Here is a 16,306-nt window from a genome sequence, read left to right as displayed (position 1 = left end):
TCAAGGCACCCCTGAAGAAACCTCAAGGCACCCCAGGCTGCCTGGGCACCCTTGAAGAAACCTCAAGGCACCCCAGGCTGCCTGGGCACCCCTGAAGAAACCTCAAGGCACCCCAGGCTGCCTGGGCACCCCTGAAGAAACCTCAAGGCACCCCAGGCTGCCTGGGCACCCCTGAAGAAACCTCAAGGCACCCCTGAAGAAACCTCAAGGCACCCCAAGCTGCCTGGGCACCCTGGTTGAGAGAGGCTGAGTTAAGAAAATGAGATTTTTGGTTTACTTGTAAAGTCCTTTTTTTTTTTTTCCCCAGAATACATTACAGGACACTGGGTCACCCCATCCCCCACCCGGTCCTCTGCTGTTTATGGCTTGCTACAAAAACTGAAGCCTTGCCTTGTGTGGAGGGGTTATTCCTGGGAGGGGACTTCCTGTCATTTGTCAATTTTCGATCACCTGAAGGTAGCAGCATAACCCTCTCATAATGGGGATGAAGATAGCCTATGTCCTGGGATGTGCTCCAAAAAAGGGTTTTACAGGTGACCCAAAAATCCCATTACTTGGCCCAAATGAAAGTGGTTCTAAAGCCTGAACGTGTTTGACTGTAATGCATTCTTTGCAGCAAAAAAAGTTTAGGTAATAGTATCTCTCTACAGCTCTCACTGCTGTCAATCAAACCCAGACCAGAGAGCTGGGGCGGGGCCTAGTCCTTGTCTAGGAAAGCAAGCCCGCCTGAGTGCCCCCATTGGAAGCAGCTTCCTAGGGGCCACTCCCAAGAGTGGAGGGGCCAGAAGCACTGGTGGGGGACCCGAAAGGAGGAGGATTAGGGCTGCCCTTTGTAATTCCACTGCACAGAGCAGGTAAGCGTAAACCTGTTTGTTATTAAAAAAAAAAATCTGCATTTACAATCATTTTTAAGATCATTGAATCCCAGAATTCTACTTTTAGGTGTTTATTTTCCAGTCTCAGTTTGTTAGATTTGCTCTTCGCATTGCATGTTTCTTCTGCTCAGAAATTCTTTCTATCCGTTTCATTTTCCTGCCGTTTTGTCTCTCGTAGGGCGACATTCCGTGGGACGATAAAGAATTCAACAAACTGACTTCCCTTCTAACGGGCTTCGTCGCGGGACTGGCACTGTATTACAGCTTTGCAGATGACAAAAAGGAGATCAGCTGGAAGGAGTTTGTTCAGCTGTATCTGGAGAAGGGACTGGTAAGGGACTGCATGGGAATCGCCCTTCAGTTACACTTCACAAACATCCCCATTTATGGGATCTCCTCCAGAAGGGAATCACATGGGGAACGTTTCTCACCCGAGCGGCTTCTTCAGGTCAAGTGATTGAGGAAAACCCCGCAATCATTGATAGGTACTGAGCTGCCTTTGTGGCTGTGCTGGGAAATGTTCCCACCAAGTCAGCTCTCTTCTCCAGAAACCGTCTCCAAAATGAAGAATACGTTGTGGATGGCTTACACAGTCTGGGGGGTCCGTTGTTCTGACCATCAATATTGAAGTAAGATGAAACGGGGTCACAGTCTGCAGCCCCCCATCCCTAGACCATGCCCCCAACCTTACAGAATCCACAGGGGTCCTCTCCCCGCAGCAGAGGGGATAGTCTGCAGGATTGCAGTTACAGCGCTCTTGTGGCTCCAATGCTATCTAATATTATTATTATTATACAGGATTTATGGCGCCAACAGTGTGCTCAGCGCTGTACAATATAAGGGGAGACAATACAGATCAATACAAGAGGGATAGGAGGGGCTGATCCTGAGAGCTTACAATCTAAGGGGGAGGGGCTGATCCTGGGAGTTTACAATCTAAGAGGGAGGGGCTGATCCTGGGAGCTTACAATCTAAGGGGGAGGGGCTGATCCTGGGAGTTTACAATCTAAGAGGGAGGGGCTGATCCTGGGAGTTTACATTCTAAGAGGGAGGGGCTGATCCTGGGAGCTTACAATCTAAGAGGGAGGGGCTGATCCCGGGAGCTTACAATCTAAGAGGGAGGGGCTGATCCCGGGAGCTTACAATCTAAGAGGGAGGGGCCTGATCCCTGGAGTTTACAATCTAAGAGGGAGGGCCCTGATCCTGGGAGCTTACAATCTAAGAGGGAGGGGCTGATCCTGGGAGCTTACAATCTAAGAGGGAGGGGCTGATCCTGGGAGCTTACAATCTAAGTGGGAGGGGCTGATCCTGGGAGTTTACAATCTAAGAGGGAGGGGCCTGATCCTGGGAGCTTACAATCTAAGAGGGAGGGGCTGATCCTGGGAGCTTACAATCTAAGAGGGAGGGGCTGATCCTGGGAGCTTACAATCTAAGAGGGAGGGTCTGATCCTGGGAGCTTACAATCTAAGAGGGAGGGCCTGATCCTGGGAGCTTACAATCTAAGAGGGAGGGGCCTGATCCTGGGAGCTTACAATCTAAGTGGGAGGGGCTGATCCTGGGAGTTTACAATCTAAGTGGGAGGGGCTGATCCTGGGAGTTTACAATCTAAGAGGGAGGGGCCTGATCCTGGGAGCTTACAATCTAAGAGGGAGGGTCTGATCCTGGGAGCTTACAATCTAAGAGGGAGGGGCCTGATCCTGGGAGCTTACAATCTAAGAGGGAGGGGCTGATCCTGGGAGCTTACAATCTAAGAGGGAGGGGCTGGGGGTACAAAAGGTAGTAACTGTGGGGGATGGACTGGTAGGAGGAGTAGAAGATTCTATTAGCTGAGGGCAGGGTAGACTTCCCTGAAGAGATCGGTTTTCAGAGATCACCTAAAAGTGAGCAGAGTAGGCGATAGTCTGATAAATTGGGTTAGAGAGTTCCAGAGGATGGGGGAGGCTCTGGAGACGAGCATGGGAGGAGGAGACAAGGGAGCTAGAGAGTAGGAGGTCTTGCGAGGAGCGGAGAGTACGGTTTGGGTGATATTTAGAGACAAGATTGGTGATGTAATTTGGGGTGGAGTTATAAATGTTCTTGTTAATGTTTTCTATATACAAAGAGAGGATAAATCTATATATTTCTATTGGGTACAATATGTATAGAAAGAGAAATGCTGCGCTATCCCCGTCCGTTTATCTGCGAGGAATCACCACTGTCTGTAGGGGATGTTGTATGCGTTTTCAGCAATCATCAAATAATCAGAAAAAAACTGAAAAAACTATCAACGAATCATAAACAACAAAACAATAATTCTCGGTTCACACCGCTACAAATTGTGAGACCCCCAAGTCACATGACACGTGAAATCCCATGTTAGTCATCAAGTCACATGACACGTGAAATCCCATGTCAGTCAATGACAGCCGTCTTAGTTGGCACTACTGAAGTCAGTACTACTCAGTCCGGCTTGTGCCCATAGACTGTAATGAAGTCCCCTCCAAGTCGGATCCTCATCTATGTAATGTGATTCCGACATTACAGGAAGATTACCCAGCATTCCCTGAAAGTTGCTTCAGAGTCGCTTCAAAACAGCACAGAGTTGCTGTAACCACCTGGACACATGGGGACCAGCAGGCATACACTTCGCTCTGAGGAAGGGGGTTCACCTCCCGAAACGCGTCAGCTCATCCTTAGGGGCACAGCATTGCATCCACTGTCATTGCAGACCACACTTCCTGCTTTTATTTCCATTGGATTGTGCGTATCCATCCATTTGTCTATTCAATAAATACGTTGGTTACCACGGTAACGCACGGTGAGAGAGCGCCCTTGTCTGCTTTTGTTCACCAGTGTCCAGATTCCCCGATCTTTGAGGGGCAGCACCTCTCCGTTTGGCATTCTCAGTTTCCTATGAAGATTTGAGCTCTGGTTTCGTGTGTCTGTTGGATGGCAATCATTTACAATCATTTGGATGTCTCCACTGTCCGCGTGCTCTCTGTGCCGTGAAGCCACGCCTCTAGGCCTTTCCTCACATTGACGTCATCGGGGATGTCAGTTTATTGTTGGAGCACATATTGACCTTTTGTCCTGGGGGGGGGGTAGAGTTTGCCCGAAGGGGATTTGCCATGGTGAAGGTGTCTTCTACTTGCCCGTTCTGGCAGCACTTGGCTGGGACTGATAAATATCACAAGTTGTCTGGGACTTCCACATTCACAATTCTATCGACTTTCACTGCTTTATGTTGATGATTCGTTGATCGTTTTTTCTGACTATTTGATGATTCCTGAGATCTCAAAAAACATCAATTCACAGACGGAGGTTGTTACAGAGAAATATTGGTGATAGCGCAGCTGAGAGGAAAATAAGTCCGCAGCTACAAAAACTGTACCTGCTGTTAGAATGCAGCCACTTACCTGCCCCGGGGTCCAGCGGTGTCCTCCCCACCGATCACTTACCTGTCCCGGGGTCCAGCGGTGTCCTCCCCACCGATCACTTACCTGTCCCGGGGTCCAGCGGTGTCCTCACCACCGATCACTTACCTGTCCCGGGGTCCAGCGGTGTCCTCACCACCGATCACTTACCTGTCCCGGGGTCCAGCGGTGTCCTCACCACCGATCACTTACCTGTCCCGGGGTCCAGCGGTGTCCTCACCACCGATCACTTACCTGTCCCGGGGTCCAGCGGTGTCCTCCCCACCAATCACTTACCTGCCCCGGGGTCCAGCGGTGTCCTCACCACCGATCACTTACCTGCCCCGGGGTCCAGCGGTGTCCTCACCACCGATCACTTACCTGCCCCGGGGTCCAGCGGTGTCCTCCCCACCGATCACTTACCTGCCCCTGGGTCCAGCGGTGTCCTCACCACCGATCACTTACCTGTCCCGGGGTCCAGCGGTGTCCTCACCACCGATCACTTACCTGTCCCGGGGTCCAGCGGTGTCCTCACCACCGATCACTTACCTGTCCCGGGGTCCAGCGGTGTCCTCACCACCGATCACTTACCTGTCCCGGGGTCCAGCGGTGTCCTCACCACCGATCACTTACCTGTCCCGGGGTCCAGCGGTGTCCTCACCACCGATCACTTACCTGCCCCGGGGTCCAGCGGTGTCCTCCCCACCAATCACTTACCTGCCCCGGGGTCCAGCGGTGTCCTCCCCACCAATCACTTACCTGCCCCGGGGTCCAGCGGTGTCCTCCCCACCGATCACTTACCTGTCCCGGGGTCCAGCGGTGTCCTCCCCACCGATCACTTACCTGTCCCGGGGTCCAGCGGTGTCCTCCCCACCGATCACTTACCTGTCCCGGGGTCCAGCGGTGTCCTCCCCACCGATCACTTACCTGTCCCGGGGTCCAGCGGTGTCCTCCCCACCGATCACTTACCTGCCCCGGGGTCCAGCGGTGTCCTCCCCACCGATCACTTACCTGCCTCGGGGTCCAGCGGTGTCCTCCCCACCAATCACTTACCTGTCCCGGGGTCCAGCGGTGTCCTCACCACCGATCACTTACCTGTCCCGGGGTCCAGCGGTGTCCTCCCCACGATCACTTACCTGTCCCGGGGTCCAGCGGTGTCCTCCCCACCGATCACTTACCTGTCCCGGGGTCCAGCGGTGTCCTCACCACCGATCACTTACCTGCCCCTGGGTCCAGCGGTGTCCTCACCACCGATCACTTACCTGTCCCGGGGTCCAGCGGTGTCCTCACCACCGATCACTTACCTGTCCCGGGGTCCAGCGGTGTCCTCACCACCGATCACTTACCTGCCCCAGGGTCCAGCGGTGTCCTCATCACCAATCACTTACCTGCCCCGGGGTCCAGCGGTGTCCTCACCACCGATCACTTACCTGCCCCGGGATCCAGCGGTGTCCTCCCCACCGATTACTTACCTGTCCTGGGGTCCAGCGGTGTCCTCCCCACCGATCACTTACCTGTCCCGGGGTCCAGCGGTGTCCTCACCACCAATCACTTACCTGTCCCGGGGTCCAGCGGTGTCCTCCCCACCGATCACTTACCTGCCCCGGGGTCCAGCGGTGTCCTCCCCACCGATCACTTACCTGCCCCGGGGTCCAGCGGTGTCCTCACCACCGATCACTTACCTGTCCCGGGGTCCAGCGGTGTCCTCACCACCGATCACTTACCTGTCCCGGGGTCCAGCGGTGTCCTCACCACCGATCACTTACCTGCCCCGGGGTCCAGCGGTGTCCTCACCACCAATCACCTGTCCCGGGGTCCAGCGGTGTCCTCACCACCAATCACTTACCTGTCCCGGGGTCCAGCGGTGTCCTCATCATGGCTGGTGTCACCGGACAGCTTGCGGCTTCACACCCAGATGCCCACTGAGCATGTGCGAAAAGTGCCGCACTTTGTGAATGAGCCCCGTAGTCTTGTGGGACCTGTCACATGTCCCACAAGACTACGGGGAGGGAGGGACAACTTCCGATTGGGCGATTGCAGCGGAAGTGGGAGCGGGTTCCTTATCAAATTCAGGTACCCGCTTTCCCCTGCTCCCCAAAGGTGCCAATCCTTAATAGAAAGTGGGGAACAAAGCATTCAAGCGGAACCTCCCCTTTTGGGTGGAGCTCTGCATTAAGAAACACTTACAGGTCTTGTCCCCCCTCCCCCATGTGTGGTGACTGGACAGTGAAATGAGCAGAAGCAGACTGATGAGCTCCTCTGTCTGTCACTCTGTTCTGACTTCCTGTCCACATCCTCCTTGTTGGCTCACTCTTCTCCCTCTCCAGTCTGATCTCTGCTGTACAGAGGATTGCTGTGGGCAGATGTACAGAGTGGAATCCAGCTACTTTGTACAGACGACTTTTCTGCATTGATTTGTCTGTTGTATCTGCTTGGAGTTTGTCTTGTTCTTCGTAGCGATAGCAGAGGGCCCCCTAAATCCTCGTTCTGCTTTGTTTGCTTCAGGTGCAGCGGCTGCAGATTGTGAACAAGCGGTTTGTGAGAGTGTTCACTACAGATGGAAAGGTGAGTGCTGGGGGGGGGGAGGGGAGAGGTGGGCGCTGGGACTAGGGGGGGCGCTGGGACTGGGGGGGGCGCTGGGACTGGGGGGGGCGCTGGGATTTCCCGGACATGCTGCAGGCGATGGGCTGTCCTCAGCATACATTTCTATCTAACATGTTTCGGCACCCCGGTGACGGCTGATCTGTCCCCTGCAGAGTCCCGTGTGCTTCAACATTGGCAGCGTGGATATCTTCGAGCGCAATCTGGAGATCGCTCAGCAGGAGATGGGAATCGATCCAGCAGACCGTGTGATCCTAGTGTACAGCGAGGAGATCGACTGGTGAGTGGCACAAGGACCGCCCTCTGAGTACAGATCGTTCTATATACAGAGCCATGAAGAAACCCCCCCAAAATGTCCCCCATGTTGTCATGTTACAATGTATTCCCCCCCCCCCAAAATTTTCCCCATGTTGTCATGTTACAATGTATTCCCCCCCTCCGAAATGTTCCCCATGTTGTCATGTTACAATGTATTCCCCCCCCCCCAAAATGTTCCCCATGTTGTCATGTTACAATGTATCCCCCTCCACCCCAAAATGTTCCCCATGTTGTCATGTTACAATGTATTACCCCTCCCCCCCGAAATGTCCCCCATGTTGTCATGTTACAATGTATCCCCCCCCCCCCCCCCGAAATGTCCCCCATGTTGTCATGTTACAATGTATTCCCCCCCCCCCCCCGAAATGTCCCCCATGTTGTCATGTTACAATGTATCCCCCTCCCCCCTGAAATGTCCCCCATGTTGTCATGTTACAATGTATCCCCCCTCCGAAATGTCCCCCATGTTGTCATGTTACAATGTATCCCCCTCCCCCCCAAAATGTTCCCCATGTTGTCATGTTACAATGTATCCCCCTCCCCCCCAAAATGTTCCCCATGTTGTCATGTTACAATGTATCCCCCCTCCGAAATGTTCCCCATGTTGTCATGTTACAATGTATTTCCCCCCCCAAAATGTTCCCCATGTTGTCATGTTACAATGTATTACCCCTCCCCCCCGAAATGTCACCCATGTTGTCATGTTACAATGTATCCCCCCCCCCCCCCCCCCTGAAATGTCCCCCATGTTGTCATGTTACAATGTATTCCCCCTCCCCCCCTGAAATGTCCCTCATGTTGTCATGTTACAATGTATTCCCCCCCGAAATGTCCCCCATGTTGTCATGTTACAATGTATTCCCCCCCTTCCCCCTGAAATGTCCCCCATGTTGTCATGTTACAATGTATCCCCCCCCCCCATGTTGTCATGTTACAATGTATCTATCGGGATTGGATGTGATGGACCGACACAAAGTGGCACATAATTGTGAAGTGGAAGGAAATGAGAAATGGTTTCCAACATTTGTGACCAGTGTGCGGGATTTGTATTCAGCCCCTTTACTCTGATACCCCTAACTAAAATCTAGTGGAACCAATTGCCTTCAGAAGTCACCTGATTAGTACATAGAGTCCCCCTGTGTGTCATGTGATCTCAGGATAAATCCAGCTGTTCAGTGAAGCCCTCAGAGGTTTGTTAGAGAACATTAGTGAACAAACAGCATCATGAAGGCCAAGGAACACACCAAACGGGTCGGGGATAAAGTTGTGGAGAAGTATAAAGCAGGGTTAGGTTATAGAACAATCTCCCAAGCTTTGCCCATCTCACGGAGCGCTGTGTTCAATCCATCATCCGAACATGGGAGGAGTACGGCACAACTGCCAACCTACCAAGACATGGCCGTCCACCTAAACTGACCGGCCGGGCAAGGAGAGCATTCATCAGAGGAGCAGCCAAGAGGCCCATGGGAACTGTGGAGGAGCTGCAGAGATCACAGCTCAGGGGGGGAATCTGTCCTCAGGAGGACTATTAGTCGTCCACAAATCTGCCTTTATGGAAGAGTGACAAGAAGAAGCCATTGTTGGAGGAAAGCCATAAGAAGTCCCGTCTGCAGGTTGTGAGAAGCCATGTGGGGGGAGGGGGGGGGGGGACAGCAAACATGGAAGAAGGGGCTCTGGTCAGAGGAGACCAACATGGGACTTTATGGCCTAAAAGCAAAACGCTATGTGTGGGGGGAAAACGAACACTGCCCATCCCCCTGAACACACCATCCCCACCGTGAAACATGGTGGTGGCAGCATCATGTGGTGGGGATGCTTTCCTTCAGCAGGGACAGGGAAGCTGGTCAGAGTTGATGGGAAGATGGATGGAGCCAAATACAGGGCAATCTTAGAGGAAAACCTGTTAGAGTCTGCAGAAGACCTGAGACCGGGGAGGAGGTTCCCCTTCCAGCAGGACAACGACCCGAAACATCCAGCCAGAGCTACAATGGAATGGTTCCGATCAAAGCATCTTCATGGGTTAGAATGGCCCAATCACAGTCCAGACCCAAATCCAATGGAGAATCTGTGGCCAGACCTGAGAATTGCTGTTCCCAGACGCCCTCCATCCAATCTGACAGCTTGAGGGATTCTGCAAGGAAGAACGGGCAGAAATGTCCCTCTCTAGATGTGCAAAGAGACATCCCCAAAAAGACTTGCAGCTGGAATGGCAGCCAAAGGGGGTCCTACAAAGTACTGACTCCGGGGGGCCGAATACAAATCCCACCACACTTCTCATGGATTTATTGTCACAAATGTTGGAAACCATTTCTCACTCTCCTTCCACTTCACAATTATGTGTCACTTTGTGTCAGTCCATCACATCCAATCCCGATAGATACATTGTAACATGACAACATGGGGGGGGGAATACATTGTAACATGACAACATGGGGGGGATACATTGTAACATGACAACATGGGGGGGATACATTGTAACATGACAACATGGGGGGGGGATACATTGTAACATGACAACATGGGGGGGATACATTGTAACATGACAACATGGGGGGGATACATTGTAACATGACAACATGGGGGGGGGGATACATTGTAACATGACAACATGGGGGGGGATACATTGTAACATGACAACATGGGGGGGGATACATTGTAACATGACAACATGGGGGGATACATTGTAACATGACAACATGGGGGGGATACATTGTAACATGACAACATGGGGGGATACATTGTAACATGACAACATGGGGGGGATACATCGTAACATGACAACATGGGGGGGATACATTGTAACATGACAACATGGGGGGGATACATTGTAACATGACAACATGGTGGGGGGATACATTGTAACATGACAACATGGGGGGGAGGGGGATACATTGTAACATGACAACATGGGGGGGGGGATACATTGTAACATGACAACATGGTGGGGGGGATACATTGTAACATGACAACATGGTGGGGGGGATACATTGTAACATGACAACATGGTGAGGGGGAGACATTGTAACATGACAACATGGGGGGGAGACATTGTAACATGACAACATGGGGAGGGATACATTGTAACATGAGAACATGGGGGGGGATACATTGTAACATGACAACATGGGGGGGATACATTGTAACATGACAACATGGGGGAGATACATTGTAACATGACAACATGGGGGGGATACATTGTAACATGACAACATGGTGGGGGGGGATACATTGTAACATGACAACATGGGGGGGGATACATTGTAACATGACAACATGGTGGGGGATACATTGTAACATGACAACATGGGGGGGGAGACATTGTAACATGACAACATGGGGGGGAGAGACATTGTAACATGACAACATGGGGGGGGAGACATTGTAACATGACAACATGGGGGGGTATACATTGTAACATGACAACATGGGGGGGTATACATTGTAACATGACAACATGGGGGGGGGAGACATTGTAACATGACAACATGGGGGGGGAGACATTGTAACATGACAACATGGGGGGGTATACATTGTAACATGACAACATGGGGGGGGGAGACATTGTAACATGACAACATGGGGGAGATACATTGTAACATGACAACATGGGGGGGGAGACATTGTAACATGACAACATGGGGGGGTATACATTGTAACATGACAACATGGGAGGGATACATTGTAACATGACAACATGGGGGGGGGGTACATTGTAACATGACAACATGGGGGGGATACATTGTAACATGACAACATGGGGGGGATACATTGTAACATGACAACATGGGGGGATACATTGTAACATGACAACATGGGGGGGAGACATTGTAACATGACAACATGGGGGGGGGAGACATTGTAACATGACAACATGGGGGGGGGAGACATTGTAACATGACAACATGGGGGGATACATTGTAACATGACAACATGGGGGGGATACATTGTAACATGACAACATGGGGGGGGATACATTGTAACATGACAACATGGGGGGGGGAGACATTGTAACATGACAACATGGGGGGGGGGAGACATTGTAACATGACAACATGGGGGGATACATTGTAACATGACAACATGGGGGGATACATTGTAACATGACAACATGGGGGGGGGTACATTGTAACATGACAACATGGGGGGATACATTGTAACATGACAACATGGGGGGGATACATTGTAACATGACAACATGGGGGGGATACATTGTAACATGACAACATGGGGGGGATACATTGTAACATGACAACATGGGGGGGGAGACATTGTAACATGACAACATGGGGGGGGAGACATTGTAACATGACAACATGGGGGGGGAGACATTGTAACATGACAACATGGGGGGATACATTGTAACATGACAACATGGGGGGGATACATTGTAACATGACAACATGGGGGGGGATACATTGTAACATGACAACATGGGGGGGGGGATACATTGTAACATGACAACATGGGGGGGGGAGACATTGTAACATGACAACATGGGGGGGGGGGAGACATTGTAACATGACAACATGGGGGGATACATTGTAACATGACAACATGGGGGGATACATTGTAACATGACAACATGGGGGGGGGGGTACATTGTAACATGACAACATGGGGGGGATACATTGTAACATGACAACATGGGGGGGATACATTGTAACATGACAACATGGGGGGGATACATTGTAACATGACAACATGGGGGGGGAGACATTGTAACATGACAACATGGGGGGGGGAGACATTGTAACATGACAACATGGGGGGGGGAGACATTGTAACATGACAACATGGGGGGGGGGAGACATTGTAACATGACAACATGGGGGGGGGAGACATTGTAACATGACAACATGGGGGGGGGGAGACATTGTAACATGACAACATGGGGGGGGAGACATTGTAACATGACAACATGGGGGGGGGGAGACATTGTAACATGACAACATGGGGGGGGGAGACATTGTAACATGACAACATGGGGGGGGGGAGACATTGTAACATGACAACATGGGGGGGGGAGACATTGTAACATGACAACATGGGGGGGGATACATTGTAACATGACAACATGGGGGGGATACATTGTAACATGACAACATGGGGGGGAGACATTGTAACATGACAACATGGGGGGGGGGGTACATTGTAACATGACAACATGGGGGGGGGAGACATTGTAACATGACAACATGGGGGGGGGGGGAGACATTGTAACATGACAACATGGGGGGGATACATTGTAACATGACAACATGGGGGGATACATTGTAACATGACAACATGGGGGGGGAGACATTGTAACATGACAACATGGGGGGGGAGACATTGTAACATGACAACATGGGGGGGGGGAGACATTGTAACATGACAACATGGGGGGGGGGGGATACATTGTAACATGACAACATGGGGGGGGGGATACATTGTAACATGACAACATGGGGGGGGGAGACATTGTAACATGACAACATGGGGGGGGGAGACATTGTAACATGACAACATGGGGGGGAGGGGGATACATTGTAACATGACAACATGGGGGGGGGACATTGTAACATGACAACATGGGGGGGGGGACATTGTAACATGACAACATGGGAGGGGGATACATTGTAACATGACAACATGGGAGGGGAGACATTGTAACATGACAACATGGGGGGGGGACATTGTAACATGACAACATGGGAGGGGGAGACATTGTAACATGACAACATGGGGGGGGGGGGGACATTGTAACATGACAACATGGGAGGGGGATACATTGTAACATGACAACATGGGAGGGGGATACATTGTAACATGACAACATGGGAGGGGGAGACATTGTAACATGACAACATGGGGGGGATACATTGTAACATGACAACATGGGGGGGGGATACATTGTAACATGACAACATGGGGGGGGATACATTGTAACATGACAACATGGGGGGGGGGGAGACATTGTAACATGACAACATGGGGGGGATACATTGTAACATGACAACATGGGGGGGGGAGACATTGTAACATGACAACATGGGGGGGATACATTGTAACATGACAACATGGGGGGATACATTGTAACATGACAACATGGGGGGGGGGTACATTGTAACATGACAACATGGGGGGGATACATTGTAACATGACAACATGGGGGGGATACATTGTAACATGACAACATGGGGGGGATACATTGTAACATGACAACATGGGGGGGGAGACATTGTAACATGACAACATGGGGGGGGGAGACATTGTAACATGACAACATGGGGGGGGGATACATTGTAACATGACAACATGGGGGGGATACATTGTAACATGACAACATGGGGGGGGGGACATTGTAACTTGACAACATGGGGGGGGGAGACATTGTAACATGACAACATGGGGGGGGAGACATTGTAACATGACAACATGGGGGGGGGATACATTGTAACATGACAACATGGGGGGGGGGAGACATTGTAACATGACAACATGGGGGGGGGGACATTGTAACATGACAACATGGGGGGGGGATACATTGTAACATGACAACATGGGGGGGGGGATACATTGTAACATGACAACATGGGGGGGGGATACATTGTAACATGACAACATGGGGGGGGGATACATTGTAACATGACAACATGGGGGGGGGGATACATTGTAACATGACAACATGGGGGGGGGGACATTGTAACATGACAACATGGGGGGGGGGGACATTGTAACATGACAACATGGGGGGGGGATACATTGTAACATGACAACATGGGGGGGGGATACATTGTAACATGACAACATGGGGGGGGGATACATTGTAACATGACAACATGGGGGGGGGGACATTGTAACATGACAACATGGGGGGGGGATACATTGTAACATGACAACATGGGGGGGGGGACATTGTAACATGACAACATGGGGGGGGGGACATTGTAACATGACAACATGGGGGGGGGATACATTGTAACATGACAACATGGGGGGGGGATACATTGTAACATGACAACATGGGGGGGTATACATTGTAACATGACAACATGGGGGGGGGATACATTGTAACATGACAACATGGGGGGGGGATACATTGTAACATGACAACATGGGGGGTATACATTGTAACATGACAACATGGGGGGGTATACATTGTAACATGACAACATGGGGGGTATACATTGTAACATGACAACATGGGGGACCCGGAGGGAAGATGAACTCCATGCTCTCCATGTCTGTGTGATGAGACGATATTCTTTGGCCGGCAGATCACATCATAGACATCGCAATCTGTATGCAATCCGGTTGCATTTCTGCTTGTGAATCTTTGATGCATTTTTTCCTTCACCGTAAAGCAAAGTTCCTCTCACTCTGTAAAAAAAATCAAAGTCAGCGGCTACAAAAACTGGACAAAAACTGTATCTGATGACTTTTATAAAAACAGCCACTTACCTGTCCCCCGGTCCCGTGGTGCCCCCGCCGCAGCCCGTGTCACCGGCCATCCTGTGTTCAAGGCGCTGAATGGCCCTGTAGTCTTCTGGGACCTGTCATGTGCCCCAGAAGACGGAGAGAGGACAACTCTGCGGAGGTACCTGTCAAATTCAAGTACCCGCTCCCCCCCCCCCCCCCTCCACTCCCCAAAGGTCTGCAGTCACTGGTCATCTCCTGTACAGGGAGGGGGGGGGGACAACTTCTGCTTCCGATCTCCTAGGCCAGGGGTAGGCAACCTGAGAGCCGCAGGACTACAAGTTCCATCATGCCTCTGCAAGTCATGGCTGTAACTGTCAGTTTTGTAATCTTTGCAATGCCTCATGGGAAATGTAGTTCCACAACAGCTGGAGAGCCACAGGTTGCCTACCCCTGTCCTAGGCAATCACAGCGGAAGTGGGAGCGGCTTCTTGTCAATTTCGGGTACCGATCTTTAATGGGGAGCGGGGGACCAGTCTTTAAAGCGGAACTTCCCCTTTTGGGTGGAGCTCCCCTTTAAGGGCCAGTTCTCACCGGTGCTGCCCAGTATTTTTTCCTAGTAGAACACGCTGCATTTTCTCTTTTACTCTCTAAAACGCAGAACTCTCATGTTCCTGTTTAAGGCAGAAAAAAAGAAGGGGAAAATGTACCAAAAACACGCATCAAAGGCACGCATGCTGGAGTGCATCCGGAGCACATCTGGAGCGCATCTGGAGCGCATCCGGAGCGCATCTGGAGCGCATCTGGAGCACATCCGGAGCACATCCGGAGCACATCTGGAGCACATGTCTATGGTGTGAAGCGGCCTTACACATGGACGGCTGCGTTTTTGATGCGTTTTGCAGTGTTTTTGATGGGTTTGTGTTACGTTTTTCCCCAGCACACGAAGCACTTCCCACAGATTCATTGCATTTTTGATGCCTTTTTTCTGCAGTTTCTATTCATTTCAATGGAGTTGTGTTCTTGCTGCGTTTTTATTTTTTTTGTTTTTTACTGAACAAACATGCACCACAAATGCAGCAAGCAGGATTGTATTCACTGCAGCGCAGCAGATCCAGTGTGAGCAGCTACATAGGAGGCACCAAAAGCGGATCAGTCTGAAAGCCGCCTTACCTGTCCTGATGGGGGGCGGGTAGTGGTCTGGGGCTGCGTCCGCACTCTTGGTAGCTGCATTTCACACCCTGGCTCGGCTGTAGGTAGCGATGCGTTCCACGCAGTGTGCGCTTGTAGGCGCTACATCCTCCATTTTTATTCCTTTCTGCTACAACAGATCGCAGTCCAGTTTGTCTCAGTCTTGTTTCCTCGATGTGACTTTGCAGGAACATCTTCACCGCCCTCCTCCCCTCGCTGCTCGTTCTGGGGCTCCTGTTGTACAACATGCGGAGGGGGATGATGGGGCTGAGTGGTGGAGGGAGAAGCAACACAATTTTTGGTGTCGGACAGACGACGGCGAAGATGCTGAAAGGAGAGATCAGCGTGAAGTTCCGGGATGTGGCTGGATGTGAAGAGGCAAAACTTGAGATTATGGAGTTTGTGAATTTCCTCAAAAATCCCAAACAGTACCGTGAGCTCGGAGCTAAAATCCCCAGGGTAAGGCCAACGTGATGGGGGCATGATGGGGGCACGATGGGGGCACGGCATGGGCCCGCCAAACGATGTGTC

At 51.4% G+C, this 16,306-nt stretch overlaps 1 protein-coding gene across 1 annotated transcript in view; it reads left to right on the top strand.

The window, feature by feature from the left end:
* Positions 1 to 16,249, top strand: part of LOC149430856 (mitochondrial inner membrane m-AAA protease component AFG3L1-like) — a 29,945-nt gene extending 13,696 nt beyond the window's left edge. Inside the window, exons 4-7 of the mRNA XM_089665988.1 lie at positions 1,054 to 1,206; positions 6,773 to 6,832; positions 7,024 to 7,148; positions 15,964 to 16,249. Of these exons, the coding sequence (XP_089522114.1) occupies positions 1,054 to 1,206; positions 6,773 to 6,832; positions 7,024 to 7,148; positions 15,964 to 16,249 (624 nt within the window). The remainder of the gene's footprint in view (positions 1 to 1,053; positions 1,207 to 6,772; positions 6,833 to 7,023; positions 7,149 to 15,963) is intronic.
* The last annotated feature ends 57 nt before the right edge of the window (positions 16,250 to 16,306 follow it).

Source organism: Staurois parvus, unplaced genomic scaffold, assembly GCF_062004578.1.
Source record: "Staurois parvus isolate SC_StPar_1 unplaced genomic scaffold, SC_StPar_1.0 ptg002455l, whole genome shotgun sequence".
NCBI classification, from domain to species: Eukaryota; Metazoa; Chordata; class Amphibia; order Anura; family Ranidae; genus Staurois; species Staurois parvus.
The sequence above is the reverse complement of the archived record's forward strand: the minus strand, read 5'-3'. Positions and strand labels throughout refer to the sequence as shown.